The sequence below is a fragment of the Eubalaena glacialis genome, chromosome 2, assembly GCF_028564815.1.
Source record: "Eubalaena glacialis isolate mEubGla1 chromosome 2, mEubGla1.1.hap2.+ XY, whole genome shotgun sequence".
Classification (NCBI taxonomy): domain Eukaryota; kingdom Metazoa; phylum Chordata; class Mammalia; order Artiodactyla; family Balaenidae; genus Eubalaena; species Eubalaena glacialis.
The window spans coordinates 108551551-108576257 of record NC_083717.1 but is presented as its reverse complement, the minus strand read 5'-3'; the positions used below and the strand labels follow the sequence as shown (position 1 = coordinate 108576257).

The window sequence follows — 24707 nt, the reverse complement described above, 5'->3', positions numbered from 1 at the left end:
TTTCTATTTTTATCTTTTGATAAAGGTGATAAGAGTTGCATTCAGTAGAGAGGGCATATTTTAGGGTCTGACACCAGAGGGACCCTAGACTTTCCTCTTTGACACCCCATCTCCTTCATAGATGAAAGGTGGTGAAGTATAGTGATTAAAAATATGGTTTATTTTCCAGTTTCACAGATTACTAGCTGTGATCCTGGGCTAGTCCCTTTATCTCTCTGTGCTTCACTTATCTCATCTGTAAAATGGGGATAATGATACCTACCTCAGAGTCGTTGTGAGGACTAAATGAGTAAGTAAATATAAAACACTTAGAACAGTGCTTCGCAGATAATAAATGCTACATAAGTGTTATTATTATTATTATCATTATCTCTTCTGATACCTGATCACCATCTTATCCAGCACACAATAATTTCTCCAATTCCTTTTCTATTCACAACAAAGTATCCTTCTGTCCTTCCTGGTAGCATGTGCATTTTAATAGGGGCACTGTGAAGTTACAGCAAACTCAGATGAATTACTCTAATGGAGAAAATTTCTAGTATTCTGCAGGGTGGTGGGGAAAATCATTTGGGGCACATCGTGGCAAGAGGTTGAAGAATCAGGGGAAATCACATGCTTAGAGAATATCTAGAAAGAAGAGACTTGAATATGTCTCAGCTTCCTTCCATTTCTAGCCCTAAGTTTTCTTAAGTCAAGAAGCTATAGGGTCTGCACAGCCTCCTGTGGAAACCTGAGCTGGCTCTGTAGCTTTCTCCCTGTGTCTTATTACCATGTCCAGCAAAAGGAATGCTAACTCACCAGCTGCCTGCCTTAACAGATTCAAGGGCACGATAGTACAGAAATGAGACCGCACTGAATACTGGTTAATGTGGAGCTGAGGAAAGCTAATAAGCTAAGAAGGATGACCAGGTGCTGAAAAGGAGAAATGTAAGGTTGCTTCCTGAGGCTGCTGCTTCTCCACTGCAAGAAAACTGAAACGACCAGGGCACTGTAAATTGGTCTGTTGACGATACTGTCAAAGGCATCAGTAGCAACAATTTGGAAAGCCAGCTCCAAGCGACTCAAGCTGCTGGGAAACTGCCTTCTAGGAAAAACAGCCCCCCGTAGACAACATAATCTGGGCTGGTTTGATTCCAAAATTTGTGTCCTTCTTGGGCAGAACTGACTTTAGTCCCATTCAGTTTGAATCTGCTTGGGTGCTCACTAACATTGGCTCTAGGACGTCAGAACAGACTGGGGCTGGGACTTCCCTGGTGGTCCAGTGGGTAAGACTCCACACTCCCAATGCAGGGGGCCCAGGTTCGGTCCCTGGTTGGGGAACTAGATCCTGCATGCATGTCGCAACTAAAGATCCCGCATGCCGCATCTAAGACCCGGCGCAGCATGCATGCATAAATCAATCAATCAGAACAGACTGGGATATAGAAGATGTGGCACATATATACAGTGGAATATTAGCCATAAAAAGAAACGAAATTAAGTTATTTGTAGTGAGGTGGATGGACCTAGAGTCTGTCATACAGAATTAAGTAAGTCAGAAAGAGGAAAAACAAGTACCATATGCTAACACATATATATAGAATCTAAAAAAAAATGGTACTGAACAACCTAGGGGCAAGACAGGAATAAAGACGCAGACGTACAGAATGGACTTGAGGACACAGGGAGGGGGAAGGGTAAGCTGGGACTAAGTGAGAGAGTGACATTGACATATATACACTACCAAATGTAAAATAGATAGCTAGTGGGAAGCAACTGCATAGCATAGGTAGATCAGCTCGGTGCTTTGTGACCACCTAGAGGGGTGGGATAGGGAGGGTGGGAGGGAGACGCAAGAGGGAGGAGATATGGGTATATATGTATACGTATAGCTGATTCACTTTGTTATACAGCAGAAACTAACACAACATTGTAAAGCAATTATACTCCAATAAAGTTGTTAAAAAAACAGAAAAAAAGAAAAACAGACTGGGGCTGTGCTGTCCCAGCATTCATTTCTCTGCTGGCATCTCCCCATGCTTACATCAGTGAACAAGCTGTATGGGCTCTCGGAAACATTGCAGGTGGTGGTTCAGTTTTTTTTGACTTGGCTATCAAGTGTGGTGCAGTTGATCCACTGTTGGCTTTTCTTGCAGTTCCTAATGTGTCATCTTTAGCATGTGGTTACTTGTAGCACCTTACCTGGACATTTTCAAACCTTTGTTGCAACAAGAATCCTGCATCCCTGTTAGATGCTGTTGAGCAAATTCTTCCTATTTTAGTTCGTCTCCTGTATCATGATGTCCAGAAGTATTAGCAGATACATGGACAATATCACATATCATAGCTGGCCACCATCACCAGATACAGTGAGTTGTGAATCATGGATTAGTCCCATTCCTCGTTGGTGTTCTAAGGCAGACTTCAAGACGCAAAAGGAAGCTTTATGGGCTGTGACCAACTAGAAAAGTTGTGGAACAGTTGAACAGATTGTGTAACAGATTGTTCATTGTGGCATAATAGAATTGTTGATGAACCTCTGAACTGTGAAGGATACCAAAATTACCATGGTTATTCTGGATGCCATTTCAGGTATCTTCCAGGCTGCTGAGAAACTAGGTGAAACTGAGAAACTTAGTATAATTGAAGAATGTAGAGGTCTGGACAAAATTGAAGCTCTATAAAACCATGAAAATGAGTCTGTGTACAAAGTTTCATTAAGTTTGAGAAATACTTCCCTATGGAGGAACAAGAATATCAAAATGTTGTGCCAGAAACTGCCTCTGAAGGCTGTACATCCCAAGTTCCGGATGGCATTCTGAGACCACTTTTAGATTGTACAACTAAAGCATAAGTTTATTATACCAAACGTGTACTATGTTTGGTATAAGTTTGTCTTACTGTTTCTCTAAGAGCTCTTTAAATGTGGTTTGCTATGGTAAAACCACTTTTTACAAGGAAACTATACTTGAACAGTTCCAAACTATGCATATTGTATGAAGCGTCTCCTCTCAATGGGTTTCTTAATTTCTATGTGGAATTTCATATCTTGCAGTGTCCTATAAAAAGATTATTTCACCCATTGCTTCAAAAAAAAACAAAACAAAACAGCAGCAGCAGCAGCTGTGGGTCAGCAGGCAGTCAGGGCCTAGAGGGTTCAGGGGAGGCCTCAGGCTTTGTTGCAGTTCTGATAGAGGAAGTTAGACTTTATACTTTGGAGTGTCTAGAGGTAAGGGTCATATTCTATAAAAATAAAAACACCAGTAATATGGATATATGGTCAAGAATATTTATTGAACCATTTTGAGTAGGGATAAAATAGTAGAACCAACTGATTGCCCATTTATGGGGGAACGATTGACTCAATTTTGGTACATACACACCGTGGAATATATTGCAAATGTCTTAGAAGAATTCAAAACCCATAAATATGTGAGTGAGCGTGTGTGCATTTATGGTTTAACTGTGGGAAGAACAAGAAATGATGCCAGTTGTTAACGTCTTACCTACGGGTGGGGGTTAATGTATGAGGGAGGAAAAGAGGAAGGGAAAAGAGGGGTGGCAAATAAAAAGGAAATAAAACGAAACATTCCCCCTGCAGCATGCATGATAGCCCAGTTATTTTAATTATTTATTTATTTATTTGGCTGCATCGGGTCTTAGTTGCAGCACGCAGCATCTCTCGTTGCGGTGCATGGGCTTCTCTCTAGTTGTGGTGCGTGGCCTCCAGAGAGCGCGGGCTCAGTAGTTGGCGGCGCGCGGGCTTAGTTGCCCTGTGGCATGTGGGACCTTAGCTCCCCAACCAGGGATCGAACCCACCTCCCCTGCATTGGAAGGCGGATTCTTAACCACTGGACTGCCACGGAAGTCCCCCAATTATTTTAAATTGTGTTCGTGTAACTGTGGATTTGTGTATACGTGAAAAAAGGAAGAGTTGTATCTATGGGAAATAACCTGTATGTTCATGCTGTGTTATGTGATAAAAAGCAAGTTGCAGGTTGACGTGCATTATATGTGTCTATTTCAATGAAAATAAAGAAAAACGAAGAACTGTATATCCTTATATATGTGGAGAAAGGTATGGAAGGACATACCTGTTGGTTATATCCTTCTTTCCTTCAGTACCTGAAGGGGACCTGTTGGATACTTAAATGAGTAGGATTAGGGGTTGAGGTAGGGATGGAAGGTTAGTTTTTTCTTCATGCATTGTATTTTTTCACTTGGTACAAAAAGTGGGTGTTCTTTGTAGTTTGAAAAACAGCAAAGAAAGAAAAAAATGTAATCTTGTCTGTCTCTAATAAGGCTTCAAATTCTGGTCATTTAATAATAGCAATGTGGGTGAAGTTTGGGGGTGAGATTATAATTCTCTTCATGTGCAAATGAAAAGGTTAATGGAGCAAAAAGACTCCAAAAGTGATTAACAAATGGCAGAAGGATCAGATTTTATTGTTTTTGACCAAAGGCTGTAACAAAATTTTACTGAGACTGCTATTTAGAAATACTCAAAGGAGACTTGGTAAAGTTTCTCCCAGTGTGAAGCAAAACAACAGGAAGTAAGGAAACCTTGAAGAACAATTTTAAATTGTAGGGTAATAGCTTAGTGTTCAACAGATAAGATTTGCCTTTCCTGATAACTCTGGTGAACAGTTATTTTGCTAGTGGCAGAATATCACAGTGGTTAAAAGCAAGAGCTTTGTTTAGAGGTATTTACTACCCATGGGACGTCAGTTTTCTCGTGTGAACATTAGAGAACTTTGATAATATTAACTACCCTCATAGATGTATTGTGAGGATTAAATGGATTAATAACATTTAAGGTGCTGAGAGCCTAACAAAATAATTGCTTAGTAAATATTACTAGCTATATGAATCTAAAACTCTGGTTTTTGAAAAAGCACTTTTAAAAAAAATTGTAGACTTTTTAATGATGGCCATTCTGACCGGTGAGAGGTGGTACTTCATTGTAGTTTTGATTTGCATTTCTCTAATAATTAGTGATGTTTAGCATCTTTTCATGTGCCTATTGGCCATCTGTATTTCTTCTTTGGAGAACTGTCTCTTTAAGTTTTCTGCCCACTTTTGGATTGGGTTGTTTGTTTTTTTGTTGTTGAGTTGTATGAACTGTTTGTTGAATAAAGCACTTCTGTTGAAGTATTCTTTGTGCAAAGTAATCCTAACAATCATCCTTAAACAATAGGAGTAGTGCAAAGCACAGTATTTTGCTTTAGTAGGCACTTTACAAATATTGGTTGAGTAAATAATTTCATATGGTTTTGTTAGAGTCTCTGTTTAGATTAATATCATTTCACATATTTATATTTTTCAAAAATTTAAAAGGAAAAGTACATATATAGGGTGATAATTTGGGTGCATCTTAGTTAATGGATTCAAGAATAAAAGAGATTCCTATGTACTTAAATATAGACAGCTTTCAGTAGGGAAATATGAGGGTACTAATTTGTATTTTAGAAAATTATTATGAAGGAGAGGATTCTCGGAAGAAAGCAGGAATCTGTCTTCCCACCTAGATAACAATTGCACTGGCAGAATCCATCTTAAGTAACTGTTTTGGAACTCTGGAGTCTATTGAAGACTTGCCACTTCCAGAGGAAGACTTGGAGGACAAATTGAAGTTAATTTCAGCTCTTAACATAGTAGCAGCCACCCATTCCCTATTCCCAGCCAAGTGGCAGGCAGCTGTGCACTGGTCCTGGAGCATCTTGCACGTAGCTTGCAGAAGTCAGGGTGGGCAAAAAGGACCCTGTTTTCCAAATATCAGGAATCTGCTCTGATTGCTAATTGCTGCTTCTGATCACAGAGGTGCAGACAAAGAGGTAGGCAGCCATTGTTGTTGCACCTTTCTCCAAGTCCCTCCCCATCCTGCTGAAGTGACTTCCAGGGGATTTAAAGGGCCAGCACCCCTTCTCCCCACCCCCACCCCACTTCATTTTTCTCTTTTTCTCCTTTGGGGAACCAGATATTTATGACCAGGGCATTCAAAAACAACAAAACACACAGGGAAAATTAAAAAGTGACCAGACATGCCCAGGGAAAGGCTCAGAAAAGACCTGAGAATACTTTAGCTTTACACCTCTGTCTGATCCTCAGCACAGAGACAGCCTACAACAATCAAAAACACAAAAACAATAAATGAAAAGAATAACAAGAGACAGCATGTGCTGGAGAAAGGAAAGAATCTGATTTCCAGAGTTACTACATTATTAGATTCAAATGTCCAGTTTTCAACAAAAAAATCACAATACAAAGAAACATGAAAGTATGGCCCATGTAAAGGAAAAAATAAATCAACAGAAACCACCCCTGAAAAGGACCTAAAGGCAGATATACTAGACAGAGACTTTTAACTGTCCTAAAAATGCTCAAAGAACTAAAGGAAGATATGGAGAAAGTCAGTAAAACAATGTATGAATAAAAACCATATGATCACTTCAATACACGCAGAAAAAGCTTTTAACAAAATTCAACATCCATTTACGATAAAAGCTCTCCACAAAGTGGGTATAGAGGGAACATACCTCAACATAATAAAGGCTATATATGACAAGCTCACAGCTAACCTCATACTCAGTGGTGAAAACCTGAAGCATTTCCTCTGAGATCAGCAACAAGACAAGGATGCCCACTCTTGCCACTTTTATTCAACACAGTATTGGAAGTCCTAGCCACAGCAATCAGACAAGAAAAAGAAATAAAAGGAATCTAAATAGGAAAGGAAGAAGTAAAACCGTCACTGTTTGCAGATGACATGGTACTGTACATAGAAAACCCTAAAGATGCTGCAAGAAAACTACTAGAGCTCATCAATGAATTTGGTAAAGTTGCAGGACACAAAATTAAAATACAGAAATCTGTTGCATTTCTATACACTAACAACAAGCTATCAGAAAGAGAAATTAAGAAAAAAATCCCATTTACCATCACTTGAAAAAGAATGAAATAACTAGGAGAAAACCTAATGAAGAAGGTATTGGGGGGCTTCCCTGGTGGTGCAGTGGTTAAGAATCCGCCTGCCAGCGCTGGGGACACGGGTTCGAGCTCTGGTCCGGGAAGATCCCACACGCCACGGAGCAACTAAGCCCATATGCCACAACTACTGAGCCTGTGCTCTAGAGCCCGCGAGCCACAACTACTGAAGCCCGTGTGCCTAGAGCTCATGCTCCACAGCAAGAGAAGCCACCGCCATGAGAGGCCCGTGCACCGCAATGAAGAGTAGCCCCCGCTCTCCACAACTAGAGAAAAATGCGCGCAACAACAAAGACCCAGTGCAGCCAAAAATAAATAAAATAAAATAAATAAATTTATTTAAAAAATAAATTAAAAAAAGAAGGTATTGGATTGGCCAAAAAGTGCCTTCGGTTTTTAAGTAAAAATAAAAGGCACATTTTTCATTTTCACCAAGAACTTTATTGAACAACATATTCACCCTTTTGTTCCACTACCTTCTGCCATTTTCCAGGCAACTTCATTTTTCTGTCTTCCCAAAACTTTTTATCTTTTTGAGAAAAGAGCTAGTCCATGTGCCTTTTACAGTCTTCCAGGGAATGGAAATTGTTTCCATTAAGAGAATTTCTTAAAGACCTAAATAAATGGAAATCCAAAGGTGCCCAAATGTCTGGTGAATACCGTGGATGAATCAGAACTTCCCAGCCAAGCTGTAACAGTTTTTGCCTGGTCATCAAAGAAACATGTGGTCTTGCGTTATCCTGATGGAAGATTATGCATTTTCTGTTGACTAATTCTGGACGCTTTTCGTGGAGTGCTGCTTTCAGTTGGTCTAATTGGGAGCAGTACTTGTTGCAATTAATCATTTTGTTTTCTGGAAGGAGCTTATAATAGGGAACTCCCTTCCAATCCCACCATATACACAACATCACCTTCTTTGGATGAAGACCGGCCTTTGGTGTGGTTGGTGGTGGTTCATTTTGCTTGCCCCACAATCTCTTCTGTTCCACATTATTGTATCTTCTGTATCCACTTTTCATTGCCTGTCACAATTTGTTTTAAAAACGGAACGTTTTCATTAAGTTTAAGTAGAGAATTGCATGTGGAAATACGGTGAAGAAGGTTTTTTCCGCTTAACTTACGTAGAATCCAAACATCAAAGTAATTAACATAACCAAGCTGGTGCAAATGATTTGCAGTGCTTGATTTGGATATTTTGAGTATTTCGGCTACCTCCCACATGGTATAACGTTGATTGTTCTCAATTAATGTCTTGATTTGATCGCTATCAACTTCACGTGGTCTACCCGATCTTGGACCTAAAGATCGTCCAGCGAGAAATCTCCAGCATGAAACTTCTCAAACGACTTTTTTTTTTTTCCTGGTTGTGTTGGATCTTCATTGCTGTGCGCGGGCTTTCTCTAGTTGCAGTGAGTGGGGGCTACTCTTTGTTGCGGTGCGCGGGCTTCTCTTTGCAATGGCTTCTCTTGTTTTGGAGCACGGGCTCTAGGCACGTGGGCTTCAGTAGTTGTGGCATGCGGGCTCAGTAGTTGTGGCTCATGGGCTTTAGAGCACAGGCTCAGTAGTTGTGGCACATGGGCTTAGTTGCTCCGCGGCATGTGGGATCTTCCCGGACCAGGGCTCAAACCCATGTCCCCTGCATTGGCAGGTGTATTCTTAACCACTGCGCCACCAGGGAAGCCTGCAAACCACTTTTGACACGTTTGATCAGTCATAGTACTTTCTCCATACACTGCACAAATCTTTTTTTTTTGTATTTTGGTTGCATTTTTACCTTGCTTGAAATAATAAAGCATAACATGCCAAAAATGTTGCTTTTTTCTTCCATCTTCAATATTAAAATGGCTACACAAAAATTCACCAATTTTGATAAGTCTTTTTCAAATGCAGTGATATGACAGCTGTCACATACAATCTAACAAAATTGTTTCGAATGAGGTTAAATACAACCAAGTGCTACTAGAGCTATCTTATGGAAAAAAACAAATGAACCTTTTGGCCAACCCAATGAAAGACGTGTACTTGGAAAGCTATAAGACACTGCTGAAAGAAATTGAAGATGACACAAACAGGTGGAAAGATATATCATGTTCATGGATTGGAAGAATTAATATTGTTAAAATGACCCTACTACCCAAGGCAGTCTATAGAGTAAACGCAATCCCTATAAAAATACCAATGGTGTTTTTCATAGAACTAGAATAAATCATTATAAAATTTGTATGGAAACACAAAAGACCCCAAATAGCCAAAGCAATTTTGAGAAAGAACAGAGCTAGAGGTGTCATTCTCCCTGACTACTGACTATACCACAAAGCTACAGTAATGAAAAGAGCATATGGTACTGGTACAAAAACAGACACATAGCTCAGTGCAATAGAATAGAGAGCCCAGAAATAAACCCACGCAATTATGATTAATTAATCTATGACAAAGGAGGCAATAATATACAATGGGGAAGAGACAGTCTCTTCAGTAAGTGGTGATGGGAAAACTGGACAGCTACACGTAAAAGAATGAAATTAGAACATTTTCCCACATCATGTACAAAAATAAACTAAAAATGGATTAAAGACCTAAATTTAAGATCAGAAACCATAAAAATCCTAGAAGAAAACATAAACAAAACACTCTTTGACATAAATCATAGCAGTATTTTTTGATCCATATTCTAAGGCAGTGGAAACAAAAGCAAAAATAAACAAATGGGAACTAATTAAATTTAAAAGCTTTTGCGCAGCAAAGGAAACCATTGACAAGATGAAAAGACAACCTACTGAGTGGGAAAAAATATTTGCAAATGATATGACCGTTAAGGGGTTAACACCCAAAATATATAAATAGCTCATACAACTCAGTATAAAACAAACAAAAAACCAACCTGATTAAAAAATGGGCAAAAGACCTCAATAGACATTTTTCCAAAGAAGACATACAGATGGCAAAAAGGCACATGAAAATATGCTTAACATCACTAATCATCAGAGAAATGAAACTCAAAACCACAATGAGATATCACCTCACACCTGTGAGAGTGACTATCATCAATGACCACATATAACATATGTTGGTAAAGATGTGGAGAAAAGGAAACCCTTGTACACTGTTGGTGGGAACGTAAATTGGTGCAGCCACTGTGGAAAACAGTATGGAGGTTACTCAAAAAACTAAAAATAAAATTACCATATGATCCAGTATTCCACTCCTGGGTATATATCCAAAGAAAATGAAAACACTAATTTGAAAAGATGCATGCACTTCAGTGTTCATAAGCAGCGTTATTTATAATAGCCAAGGTATGGAAGCAACCTGAGTGTCCATCAACAGATGAATGGATAAAGAAGATGTGAGAGAGATATATATATATATTATATATATATGTGTGTGTGTATGTGTGTGTGTGTGTATATATATATATATATATGTTACGGAATACTACTCAGTCATAAAAAAGAATGAAATCTTGCCATTTGAAACAACATGGATGGACCTGGAGGATATTATGCTTAGTGAAATAAATAAGATAAAGACAAATACTGTACATATCACTTATATGTGGAACCTAAAAAATAAAACAAACAAATGAATATAACAAAACAGAAACAGACTGGCACATATAGAGAACAAACTAGTGGTTACCAGTGGGGAGAGGTGAGGGGCAAGATAGGAGTAGGGGATTAAGAGGTACAAACTACTATGTATAAAATAAATAAGCTACAAGGATATATTGTACAGCACAGGGAATATAGCCAATATTTTATAATAACCTTAAATGGAGTATAATCTGTAAAAATTTTTAATCATTATGTTGTACACCTGAAACTAATATGATATTGTAAATCAGCTATACCTCAATTTTTTTTGGCTAAGCCACGTGATATGCGGGATCTTAGTTCCCTGACCAGGGATTGAACCTGCACCCCTTGCAGTGGAAGCGCAGAGTTGTAACCACTGGACCGCCAGGGAAGTCCCATATACCTCAATTTTTTAAAAATGAAAGAAAAGAAAACCTCGTCCTTTGCATCACCCCAATATTTAGTCTTATCTTACAACATATCTGATTTTCTAAATTTCACCTGGACAGCCATGCATTTTCATTACTCGCAGCTTTACGTGTGTTACTCATACTGCCTAGATAATCAACCTAATAATTAAAATCCTACTCATGGCTTGAGGCCCACTTCAGATGTTCCCTGTTTCATGAAGTCTTCCCTGCTTCTTCAGTTGAATTCAGTTCTGTTGAATGTCTTCCTTTTGCTCTTCCAGGTCAACTCTTCATCGTTTTCTACCTTTTTCTGTGCCCCAAAGACTGACCTGTTGGACTAATCATTGGGCTTCCTTGCCTTCTGGCTTGAGTGGGGGTTGAACGGTGGAGAGCTCTAGCAGATGGGAGGGAGAGGTTTCCTCCTGAGGGATTGGCTTGGTCTGGCCTCATCTGTTAAGTCACAGCTCCTCTCAGTGTGGTGCTCTCCGCATGGTTCTCTTCTTCCAGGTTTTGGTGAACGTTTTTCCCCCTTCGTCCATTTTGGCTCCGAGGTGGTGAATTTCCAGGTATTGGTTCCAGGTTACTCCACTGTCCCTTGTGGTTTTCCTACTTCACACCCACACCTTTGTGAATAGTCTTTTTACTTAATTAAACCTGAATGATTCTAATTTGAATATACCATCTGTTTCTGTTCAGACCCTGATTGATATAGTGCCATAATGTGTTTCTTGTACCTGTAGTACATTTCATTTTATCTTTATGGTTATTTTTTAATTTGATTCAACAGGACTGCAAAATAAATATCTTATGCTTCATTAGCATTTTCATGTATTAAGCATTTTCTCATAATTTACTTCATTTGATTTTTACAATAAACTGTTTACAATAAACGTCATCCGTATTTTACTGATGAGGAAAAAGGAAACAAAGCACGTTACTCACACCAGGTCACACAGCTAGTAAGTGGCAGTGCTGGTATCTGTAGGAACCCAGGCCTGACTCAGAATCCAGGGTGCTTTCTGTTGTATTTTTCCTTACATCTTTTTATTAAACTTAAAAAATTTTTTTGAAATGATCACAAATTTACAGAGAAGATGAAAGTACATTCAAAAAAATGTTTCCTCAACCATTTAAAAGTTGCCAACCTGTTACCCAGTTGCCCCAGATACTTGAGTGTGCAGTTCCTTATAGTAAAGGACATTCTTTAACATACCCACAATACAACCTTCAAAACTGGGAATTTAAATTGTTATATTACTACCATCTAATCATTAGATCCCATTTGAGTTTTGCTGATTGTCCCAGTGATGTCCTCTATAGAAAAAGGATCTGGTTCAGAATCACTTGTTGCATTTAGCTGTCTTATGTCTAGTCTAATTCATTCTGGAATAGTTCCTCAGTTTTTCTTTGTATTCATAATCTTGACACTTTGGAAGATTATAGGTGAATTATTTTTTAGAATGTTTCTTAATTTGGTTGTTCAACATCTCCTCATGATTAGATTCAGATTATGCATCTTTGGTAGGAATATCACAGAGTTCACTTTGATTTCTTGATTAAGGTGGCGTCTTGCCAGGCTTCTCCACTGTAAAGTTACTCTTTTCCCTTCTTTGTAATTAATATTTTGTCGAGAGGTACTTTGAAACACTAGGTAAATATCCCATTCCTCATCAAACTTTCAAATTATTTACTTGTTTATATTTGTACTGACTCATGGTTTCCCATTTTATTCAGTGGACGACAGTCTGTTAGTATTACTGTTTGTTATGATGCTCAAATTGTTCCCATTAATGGGAAATGGCATTTAGCCAAGATCTGGGTGCTAGGTGTGATAATTGCTATTGAGATATCACTGTTCCTTTGTCTCCTCAGTAGAGTTAGACAAAGCGAGGGAATATATATTTGCATATACAGATGTATATACACACTTACACACAGTTCCATTATATCTATTTACTTATATTGAAACTCATGAGTTCTCACTGATTCTGATCAAACACTCTACAGTTGAAAGAAGAAAGTGTGAAGAGAGAACTTGAGTGCTAGATGGAAGTAAATGAAAAATAACCCAACCAACCTAGCAAATTTGTTTCAGGACAGTGGGTGCTTGATTGAGGAGAGTTGCGTTCATAGAATTTTGGAAATTGAGGGCTTACAAATAGTGAAGGTAACTCTTCTGCTTTCTTTCTTTGTGTTCCATACCACTAGGAATCACTGACCTTGAGCTGCAATTATAAATACTAGTTGCTACTGATACTTTCTAATGGGAATTTTGGATTTCATTCATCTCATGTTGGTATGAGGATAAGAAGATTGTCAATTGTTAAGAACTCTTTAAGTTAGTTGTGTCAGTTATGAACCTCTAAACTCAGAATTGTGAAAATGAATCACAGAAATGTTTAAAATGCTTAAGTATTTGAGGAATATAGGAATGAAAAGCAATACACAAGAGGTTATATACTATGAATAACAATATAAAATTTATATATTTGTAGAAAGATGGAAAAGTACAATAAAAATTTATTGTGCTTAGCAATGGCATTTGGTCAGTTATTTAATTTTTTTTTACTCTTTTGGGATGTTGATTATTTTGTTACTGATTTGGAACTACTCATTATATTGCAATATTAAATTGTGGTAAATCTACATTGTAGATAATAAATGCCGTTTGGAGAAGACAGAAGAAAATGAGATGGAAGTATTTTACATTTCAGTTTTTATTTTCCTTCTTTCTGCTAACTAACGCAATATAATGAATGCATTTGGATAAAGACTGAGTGCTTTGGTCTTTTCCAAGTGCCTCCTGGTTCTATGGTCATGGCAGTAGCTGTAGGGTCAGAGAAACTTTAAGTGGGGACACTTTGGGAGATTCTTCAGGCCTATGTCATGGTTAAGAAAATTGCAGCCCTTCTGTCTTCTCTTCCCTCTATAGGTGGGAGCTCATGGATCCTTTAGCTTTCGGGGGGTTGTGAGAAGAGGGCTAGTCTATCAATCCCAAGCAGAAGATCCTAGAAAGACCCTGTTATATCCAGCCACAGAGTAATTTTCATTTTAGGGAGTGATATTCTCATATCACTAAAGGGTTGCATCGTGGGAATGGACCACTGCCACTATAGTTGGGCTTCTTTCATTGAGGCTAAAAACAGATAGCTGCTGATGTCTGTCCTTTTTGTACCCATACTTCCTTCTTCAAATAAGAGTAATAAAATAACTTCAGTGAAGGGATGAGGCAGAGAGATTTGTTTGGCTGTTTCTGGGGTTACTTGCCTGGATGTTTTTTATTCCTAAGGTGGGAGATCTTTAGTCCTTGGGGTGAACTTTCCACAGTTGACAGCCAGGTATTAAGAGATGGCAAGTGGAGGTCTGAAGGTTTTTCAGGGAGAGTAAAGTGACCTAGTTGTTCTGTTGTTTCACCCAGAATTCTGACTTCTTGAAGGATTGAAATGACAAGGATACATTTTAGATTTTGTGGTACTGCAGTCCTGAGGTCACCCTCACTTAAGAGAGAAGGCCTTTATCTGGGGGACATTATTCAAAGAAGGGACTTATCTGAAAGCAAGCTTAAGACACAGGTTGAGTGCCACCTCTGCTATGAAGATTTTTCTACCCCAGCCCACAGTCTTTTTTCCTTCTCCAAATATAATATTATGTCTACCCTTCATTCTTTTTCTACTATGTAAAAGTATTGAACTTTTTTTTTCTTAAAGCTCTTGAAGCATGATGAATTTTTAAATTTTTATTTATTTATTTTTTTATTTTTGGCTGTGTTGGGTCTTCGTTTCTGTGCGAGGGCTTTCTCTAGTTGTGGCGAGCGGGGGCCACCCTTCATCGCGGTGCACGGGCCTCTCACTATCACGGCCTCTCCTGTTGAGGAGCACAGGCTCCAGACGCGCAGGCTCAGTAGTTGTGGCTCACGGGCCCAGGCACTCCGCGGCATGTGGGATCCTCCCAGACCAGGGCTTGAACCCGCGTCCCCTGCATTGGCAGGCAGACTCCCAACCACTGCGCCACCAGGGAAGCCCCTGAACTTTTTACTAACTCTGTGGTCATTGTAGATGGAGACAGTATTTCAAATGTCTTTCAAGTCTCCCACAGCAACCATGCAGTGCTAGGGCCCTGTTAGGAATTTAATAAATACTTGCTGCCGAGGTGAAGAGAAATCCAGTTCTGGGACCTGCCCGTCTCAAAACTGGTTTCTTTCAATATAATAAAAAAAAGAAGCAGACTCACAGATATAGAGAACAAATTAGTGGTTATGGGGGTTGGGGGGCATATAGGGGTGGGGGGGATGGGAGGTACAAACTATTGGGTGTAAGATAAGCTACAAGGATGTATTGTACAACATGGGAAATATAGCCAATATTTTGTAATAACTGTAAATGGAATGTAACCTTTAAAAATTGTATAAAAAATTTAAAAATTAATTAAAAATAGGAAAAAGAAAGACTGGTTTCATTCAGAATAATGATTCTTCTCACTCCTCATTGGGTATGGCATAGGTTCCAGTTGGCCTTGTTTATCTTTACCTGCATTTCAAAATTTCTGTTGTAGTTTCTTTCTCCTCCTGTTCCTTGGAAACTGTTTAAACAGCAATTTCCATGGTATACATTGTGTGGATATACATATATGATATGAATAAATATGGGAAATAAATCTCTCTGTAGTTCACAGTGTAAAGTGGAGAAACCAAATAGGAAATCTAGTTTCATCTGTTCAAAGTCAAATATAGGCCGTTGCCTGTTTTCTCTGGAAAAATCTGCTACAAAAAACCAGGGACAGGACCCAAATGATGTTGATTAACCCCTAGCTGGGCTTACAGTGGGAATGGACTGTGAACATTTGTACTGGGCAGAGACCCAAAGATCAGTGACCTGCAGTGGCGTTGAGGGACTGGCGTGACATTTATAAAGAGTGGACAGCATTTCCTGATACTTTGTGGGGTTGTTTTGGTAAAGCTGGCACAGATGAGGCTTTCTTTCCCTTCCTAGATATCTTGTTTGCTCTTTGGGTAAGCTATAGCCAGGTGGACAGCGGGGCCTGAGCTGTGGCTTAGGTAGACTTGGATATCTGATGGGTGGGGCTATAGCATGCTTTCCTACTGAGAAATTAAATAGAATTTTAAATTAAAATATTAAGTTGTCTAATTATAAATATAGGGAAAACTACTTATGAGTGTCATAAATAACTATAGTAAAATAAAAAATAAAAACAATTGGGTTCAGTTAGTATCCTCATTGTATTCAAGTATTCCTAATTACTATATTTACATCAGAATTTAAGACCTGAAAGGGACATTAGATATTATCAAGGAATAGAACAAAAGTCTGAAAGAGTAAGCTGTACACCAAAATGTTAACAATGGTTATCTCTGAATGGTGGGAGTATTTTTATCAGCATTTTCTGGGTTTTTTTTCTATTTTAAATATATTTATTTATGTAATGAAACATTATAAGAATACTTCTCATGGTGAATACTCAAATAGTGATCCTTGTCAGTAAAGATGACATCTATTACTGCATTAAGTAGCAGTGTTACTAAAAGGGAAAAAAAAGTCTTCTAGTACAATCCTTTTAACAGTGGAGTTATAGACCAAGAGAGATACATGATGTTTAAAATCCATTTAAATGGAATACATCATAGAATTTAAAGCTGTTTTCTCATAAATATTTCTTAGGTAAATTAACAAAAACTGGTGAAGAATTTCTTTTCTGTGTGAAAATCATAGTTTATAATAGCAATTTCATTTTATAATAGAAATATATGGGTCAAAAGGTACAAATTTCCAGCTATAAAATGAATAAGTCATGGGGATATTATGTACAGCATGGTGACTATAGTTAATAATACTGTACTGCATATTTGAAAGTAGCTAGGTGGGTGAATTGTGAAAGATCACAGCAGGAGAAAAAAATTTGTAACTATGTGTGGTGATGGATGTTAACTAGATTTATTGTGTTGATCATTTTTTTTTAAAATAAATTTATTTAATTAATTATTTATTTATTTATTTTTGGCTGAGTTGGGTCTTTGTTGCTGTGTGCGGGCTTTCTCTAGTTGTGGCGAGTGGTGGCTACTCTTCGTTGAGGTGCGCGGGCTTCTCATTGCAGTGGCTTCTCTTGTTGCAGAGCATGGACTCTAGGCGTGCGGGCTTCAGTAGTTGTGGCACGTGGGCTCAGTAGTTGTGGCTCACGGGCTCTAGAGCGCAGACTCAGTAGTTGCGGCGCATGGGCTTAGTTGCTCTGCGGCATGTGGGATCTTCCTGGACCAGGGCTCGAACCTGTGTCCCCTGCATTGGCAAGCGGATTATTAACCACTGCGCCACCACGGAAGCCCTGTGGTGATCATTTTGTGGTATATAGAAATGTTGAATCATTATGTTATATACCTGAAACTAATATGTCAATTATACCTCAATTTTTTAAAAAGCCTGGGAAAAAAGAGAATTGTATGAAGCCTTTCTGTGGGCAAGTATTAAGGGTTAAGAACTTCATGTATTTTATTGGCTAGGTAACCGCTCTCAGTTACATGATTTTCATACCTATAGAAGGGAAAGAATGATCCTTAGGCCCTAGCAAAACCGATAAGACATGAAGAAAGAGTTAAAATTTCTTTTTACGTTAATGGTTTCTGAAGATTTTTTAGAAATGAATATTTAATAGGATGGAAGGTAGAAGTTTTTTAAAAGGTATCTATGTGAAGTTGGGGCATATTAACTATGGTGTCTGTATTCGGATATCTGTTTTCCAAAAGTCCATGGTTCTTTTAAAGTACATGGGAGTACCAGAGAGAATGTTAACTCTTTTGAGTACTCCTTATACCAAAAAATGGAAAAAAATAAAGTGTAGTAACAACAACAACAAAAATTAGCACAGTAAAGTGCTTACTTTGTGCCATTGTTCTTAAAGTTTTACATGTATTTACACAGTTAATCCTCTCAAAAACCCTGTGAGTTTTAGGTGCTTTTTAATCTCCATTTCACAGGTGAGGAAACTGAGGGAAGGTTACTTGCCCCGGGAACCAGGTTTCGAATCTATTAAGTTGCGAAGCCTGTGTTCTTAACTATTAAACTATAAGTGTAGCTGTTTAGAGGAAGGCAAATTATTCTAAGCCCTTTCCCCAACTCCAGGCCCCATTGTTATATTTTGTACATGAATACTCTCTTCAAATAATAGGCCCTGAACCCTAGTTTTCTGTACTGCTGCCACAAGTTTGGAGATAGGATGGGTCAGTATATCCACAAATAGTACCAGCTGTACCTCACGGTCTCTGTGTGATGAGAAGTAAAAGTAAGTACAACTCTGGGCTACTTGAGGTTTTCCTAAGCAACTAACAGCATTAGTGAAAACATATGTTTGAATAGTTTCCAGAGTTGTCTAGAATTATTTTCCAGTTTAAAGATGCCTACTAACACACGGTTTTTAGATTTATTTTTAACTAACATTTTTCCCTCCTTGAAATGTCCCTCTTACTTCTCACTTATCAACAATTTTTTTTTAATAGTTATTTATTTAGGCTGCGTCAGGTCTTAGTTGCAGTACGCGGGATCTTCGTTGCGGCATGCGGGATCTTTTTTAGTTGCGGCACGCGGCATGCTTGTGGGATCTAGTTCCCCGACCAGGGATCGAACTTGAGCCCCCTGCATTGGGAGCATTGAGTCTTACCCACTGGACCACCAGGGAAGTTCCAACAATTTCTGATACCTGTATTTGAAATCAATATTTATTTCATCATTTTGAACCCTTTTTCATCCTAAACTGAAATCGCAGTTTTTGTTGTTGTTGTTGTTGTTGTTATGAGTCTACTTGGGGCTCAGAGAACATAGTATATAATAGAAAGAACTACAGAGCTACCAAAAACAAGCAAGCAAACAAACAAAAAATCTCTCAGTGAGAAGTTCCTTTAGGAAAATACAGCGCAACCATTATTCTTGGACCTTAAACAGTCATCATGAAATCTCCAGAGACATAGTTGATTCTAACTGCTTTTGAGAAGGGTATGTCTGCTAAATGTCGCTGATATCAGGGAAGTCCATTCCTTGAGATTTATCTTGTGGATCTTCTTTTTAAAAAATAGACTTTATTTGTTAGAGCAGTTTTAGGTTTACAGAAAAATTGAGCACAAAGTACAGAGAGATCCCATATACCTCCTGCCCCCAAACTATCAACATTGCACACTATTGTGGTACATTCGTTGCAGGTGGTGAACCTACATTGACTGATATATCATCTAATGTCCATAGTTTATATTAGGGTTCATTTTTGGTTTTGTCCATTCTTGGGTTTGACAAATGTATAGTGGCATGTGTACACCATTATAGTATCATAGAGAGTAGTTTCAGTGCCCTAAAAATCCTCTGCACTCCACCTGTCATCTGTCCCTCCCCCAACCCCTCCCAATCACTGATCTTTTTACTGTCTCCATAGTTTTACCTTTTCCAGAAATTCATATAGTTGGAATCATACAGTAAGTAGCCTTTTCAGATTGGCTTCTTTCACTTAGCAATGTGCATTTAAGTTTCCTCCATGTTTTTTCATGGCATGATAGCTCATTTCTTTTTAGCACTGAATAATATCCTGTCATCTGGATGTACCACAGTTTACACATTCACCTATTGAAGGACATCTTGGTTGCTTCCAAGTTTTGGCAATTATGAATAAAGCTTCTGTAAACATCTGTGTGCAGCTTTTTGTGTGGATATGTTTTCAGCCCCTTTGGGTAAATACCAAGGAGCATGCTTGCCACATTGTATGTTAAGAATGATATGTTTAAATGGAATATTACTCAGCCATAAAAAGATACGAAATTGAGTTATTTGTAGTGAGGTGGATGGACCTAGAGTCTGTCATACAGAGTGAAGTAAGTCAGAAAGAGAAAAACAAATACTGTATGCTAACACATATATATGGAATCTAAAAAAAAAAATGGTTCTGAAGAACCTAGGGGCAGGACAGGAATAAAGACGCAGACGTAGAGAATGGACTTGAGGACACGGGGAGGGGGAAGGGTAAGCTGGGATGAAGTGAGAGAGTGGTATGGACTTATATATACTACCAAATGTAAAATAGATAGCTAGTGGGAAGCAGCTGCATAGCACAGGGAGATCAGCTTGGTGCTTTGTGACCACCTAGAGGGGTGGGATAGGGAGGGTGGGAGGGAGACGCAAGAGGGAGGAGATACAGGGATATATGTATATGTATAGCTGATTCACTTTGTTCTAAAGCAGAAACTAACACACCATTGTAAAGCAATTATACTCCAATAAAGATGTTAAAAGAAAAAAGAATAATATGTTTAGTTTTGTAAATAAAAACACAAAAAACAAAAAACTGGCAAAATGTCTTCCAAAGTGTCTGTACCATTCTGCATTCCCACCAACAATGAGATTTCCTATTGCTCTATATCCTTGTCAGCATTTGGTGTTGTCAGTGTGTTGGATTTTGGCCATTCTAATAGGTGTGTGGTGGTATCTCCTTGTTTTAATTTGCAACCCTAATGACATATGATGTTGAACATCAAAAATTCTGATTCCTAGATTCAGTTGCCCTTAGGAAATGAGTATTGCTAGGGATTTTGGTTTGGGCTTCAGGTGTTGTGAGTCCCAATACAGAAGCATCCAGTGGACTATCCCCTATCTAGCGAATCCTTAAAAAGACTGGAAGTGCTGTGTCACATAAAATTAACCTGTCTGTTGAATGCTTTCTTCTATTTATATTCCAGAAAAAATAAAGTTACACTGCTCATCTCTCCTCCTGAACTGGACCCTCTAGCTTTAGATTGCCTTTTGGTGATTTATTTTAGCCTTCAAACTGTTCTTGGTATTCATATTGAGCTGTTTCCATCTGCTTCATTATAATACCACAGTCAGAGTGAACCACGGTGTCATCTGGCTCTGTTGTGCTCTGTTTAGGGCTGTGGTTTTTCCTAGAATTTATGATGAGCTAAGCCTCACAGTTCTTGAAGAATGGAATCTTAACTTTCTACCAGTTCCACGTTTGGAGCCTACTAGTTTTGCTTGTTCACATCTTTTACTGTTTAGTGAAAATGGTATCTTCAAAGATGTTTTTCATAAAACCTCCAGGTGATTATTTGAATTTGGATAAAGACATGGGCAGAGTAACATTCTGTTGTCTTCCTTTATAATCCACTGAGCTCATTCTGCTCTGCTGTGTGAGTGGTGGGAAGAAATAACACTTTCACTAGATGTGGCCTTGCTCTGTCTGCACCTCTGTTTCCACTTTCTGCTGGAGCACTAGAAAGAAAGGTTGAGTTTTGGGGAACATTTCCAACTAGTAAATGGGTGGCAGCCAACTCAAGTGGTCTGGTGAAGAGAAATAACCTCTCCTTCCTTCGGTCCCTGGGAATTTTACCAAGACAGATGTCAGGAGGCAAAGAGAACTCTGCCCAATTTTCAGCTTTGCTAATATAGAGGTGAATGTATGGCGAGTACAGAGCTGGGAGGGAGATTGGGGAAGGGGGTGGGAATGGTCCAAGGTCCAAATCTTTCACCACTCCCTGGGTTATTTTGGCCCTATGCCTGAATATTAAAAGCACTAAAAAACAAACAAAACATAAATAGTTCATTGGTCAAGAAGCATAACTATAGCTGCTAAAACAGAATAGGGTAGTATGGTCTTAGGTTAGCAGCTGCTCTCTTCGTTCCCGTGGTCCCTAGTTACGTGTGTTATCTCACTTAGTCTTCACAACAAACCTGTGATATAGTTACAAAATATCCACTTTATTGGGAAAGAAACTGAGGCTTACAAATTTTAAGTAAAATTTTGTGGGACCATACAGATTTGTATGGTCCCACAGCTATGAACCATAAGAACAATATTCCAATTTGGAACCAATTTGGAACCGTATCAAGAGATTCACAGAATTTAAGGGAAAGTATAAAAATGAGCAGGAAACCATGGGGCCCTAGGTGGCAGGGAAGCCAGGCAAAGCCATATCACAGAATAGTCTGATTTGAGCACCACACTTGGCACTTGTACGTTCAGGATGTAGTACTGATGGACTCTCGATGCCAACAAGGAGAATTTATTCCTTTGTTTTTGTGTCATTCTTTGAAAATTCAAGTGCAAGCACCTAGTTGGCGGGCCTCATTTCACATGTTCGTGTTCTAGCCACCAGGAGGTGGAGAGGGTTTCCTGGACTATTTGGCTTCCGTCGGGGAGGGTTGGGCCCTGCTTCCGACCAAGACTGACACAATCTGGTTCCCCTCTCAGATAGGAAGAGTATTTGGATGCTGAACAGCAGCAATGCAAAGGGTAAATGCCCACCATACCAGCTGTGTATGCAGATGTTCATGTGGCATTCTGCTGAGGACTGGTTCAACTGGAAGCTATGCCTTCCCCATAAGCCAGGCTGTTTTGTCCTGAGCCTGGGGTCTGCCTGACAGAGTCCAACAGGACTTTCAGACACTACACAAAGTATAGGGGTTTTCATAGGAGGACCTCTAGCTGTTTCTGATTCATTAAAGCTGACCACTACAGAGATGAGTGACAGTGGAAGCAGTCAGCTGTTAGGATCAGTCTGAAGAGGCAGCATGTAGAAAAGGGTCCCATAGGGAAAACTCCTCCCTAACTTCTGGACTTAACTGATTCTCACTGTGGTGTCTTGAGACCCTGAATTTGTGTGACATGTTACTGGGCAGTATTTCATTGTAGCTTTACCTGATTAACCATATTAAACTTTTTTTTTTTTTTTTGGTAATGGGAAGGAAAAATAATTAATGTACATGGTTTTTCTTTACTAATTTGCTTGCATGTCTTTGCCCTTCTCCCAGACTCTTTTTGCCTTAAGGTTAGGGACCATATATATCAATTTTGTGTCTTTAATGTCTAGCCTTGTGCCCGGCATATAGTAAGCACTTCGAAAAATATTTGACTGACTGACTGAATGAATGAATTTTCCTTAGCAATCTTTTTTTTTAAGGTTTCAGTATTTTATTCAAGTTTTATTTTAAGTGATGTTAATTATAGCATTTGAAGGAGAGGAACTAATTCCACACGAAATGGAAGACTCTAAAACGTACCCAATAAACTGCTAAAAAATAAACTGAGTGGCAAGAATACAACAGAAGTTCAGTTTAGATTCTGAGTGTTGTCACCATGTGATTACAGTTACAGAGACTCTTCCCAGCTTGCAGCTGGAGCTCTTAGAAGCTATTTCATACTCTGGTGCAAGGGCAAAAAAACACAACAGGAGAAAAAACACAATTAAGTCCTGAATTATTGGCTTCATCACATCCGCCTTCTCCACCCCAAAATGGCACAAAAGAAACAGCTACCATGCCCTGCAGACTACTTTTGGTGTAAAAGAGGTGATGGATTGGGGTGGAAAAAGTCCCTGCCTAAAAAAGTCCCTTTCAGATGAGTTTGTATACACCATCACAGAGCCTCTCCTCAATCAGGGTAGGAAACCAAGGTTCAAGTCTCAGGAAGTCACAATTTCATTCATTTACTCAATACGAATTTACAAATTACGAATTGCCTGCAAATTATCAACTTCCACTTGCAGCCATTTCTAGGTAAAAAAGAAACCTGACATCTCTAGAGGGGCCAGCAAGCTCCCCCTCAAGTCTGCAGCTGAAAGGACCTTTTTTGAAATTGGGTTTCTTCTGTGCCTCTGCAAGGGTAACACCCTAAAGCTGAATCATCTTTAACCTGGAAGTCTAACATGATATTTAGCGATACTTGCATCCCAGACATACAACATTAAAAGGTACACTAAATTCTGAAGGTAGCTATGCTGCAAAATAGTTTAAAATTAAACGACTGTACAGTATTCATTTATGCTTGAAACTCCAGTCCTAGACCAAGCTTGTGGCCACCAGCGTTGACATTCTTGCCATCCAGCAGAGCTGACAGTGTCAGTTTGATACCTGGCTTTAGGGTCTGAGTATATCCTAACCCTCTCAGGCTGGAGCTATTCACTTTAGCCAAGAGGCAGGCGTCAGGGTCGATCTGGTACTTGGCTGTTATTCCGAAGTGAGTGTTACTGTTTCCCGCTGTCCAGGCCAGATTAACAGCGGTCTCCAACTTGTTCACTTTCTGATAAATGGAGCCGCCAAACTCTGTCCCATCACTTACATTAGTGTGAAGCTGGAACTCATCCATCTTGTAGCCAACCGCAAAGTTGCTCTGGGTCACTCGAGACTTTGCGGTCTCAAAATTCACCTGGTAGCCAGCCAGCCAGCCCTCATAACCCAGCACCAGAGCACCCCGGATGGAAGGCCTGGCAATGTCGAAATCGACATCACAACCCAGGTTGATATGTTCCCACTTGTACCCTGTCTTGATTTTAGCATTTTTTTCCCCAGTGTTTGGTGAGAAGGATGAATCGAAGGTCAGCTTCAGGCCATGTGCCAGCTGATCTTCCACAGTAATCTCCGTGCCTAGTGTGTTGTCAGTGTTCCATTTCTCCGTAAACGTTAGACCATATTTGGTCCATCTGTACTTGGTTTCCAGACTGCCCGTCACTTTGGTGGTCTCGGTGTTGGCTGAACCTGAGCTTGTAAATTCCAGTCCATTCTCAGATTTTGTTTTCAAATCAAGTTTTATTAAGCCAAATCCATAGCCTTTGGTGAAGACATCCCTGGCAGATTTGCCAAGATCAGCATACGTGGGAGGCACAGCCATCTTCTGCTCAGAAGCGGTGGCAGTCAGCAATCTTTTTTTGAAACTGAATTGATTCTCATAAAACAGTGGGGAATTTATAGTCATGGATGTTTGAAACATTTTATATTATTTT

The 24707-nt window shown here is 39.1% G+C and overlaps 2 protein-coding genes and 1 pseudogene across 2 annotated transcripts in view; 2 read left to right on the top strand and 1 right to left on the bottom strand.

Moving 5' to 3' along the window:
* Positions 1 to 24707, top strand: part of STARD9 (StAR related lipid transfer domain containing 9) — a 134360-nt gene that overhangs the window by 34441 nt on the left and 75212 nt on the right.
* Positions 774 to 2836, top strand: LOC133085762 (importin subunit alpha-1-like; annotated as a pseudogene).
* On the bottom strand, positions 23428 to 24612 carry LOC133085262 (voltage-dependent anion-selective channel protein 1-like). Its single transcript, XM_061182231.1, has one exon. It carries the CDS (start codon positions 24593 to 24595, stop codon positions 23747 to 23749), a length of 849 nt encoding a protein of 282 aa, XP_061038214.1. The 5' UTR covers positions 24596 to 24612; the 3' UTR covers positions 23428 to 23746.

Coding starts and splice junctions, on each gene's coding strand:
- LOC133085262 (XM_061182231.1), bottom strand. CDS start 24,595: ATGGCTGTGCCTCCCACGTATGCTGATCTTGGCAAATCTGCCAGGGAT.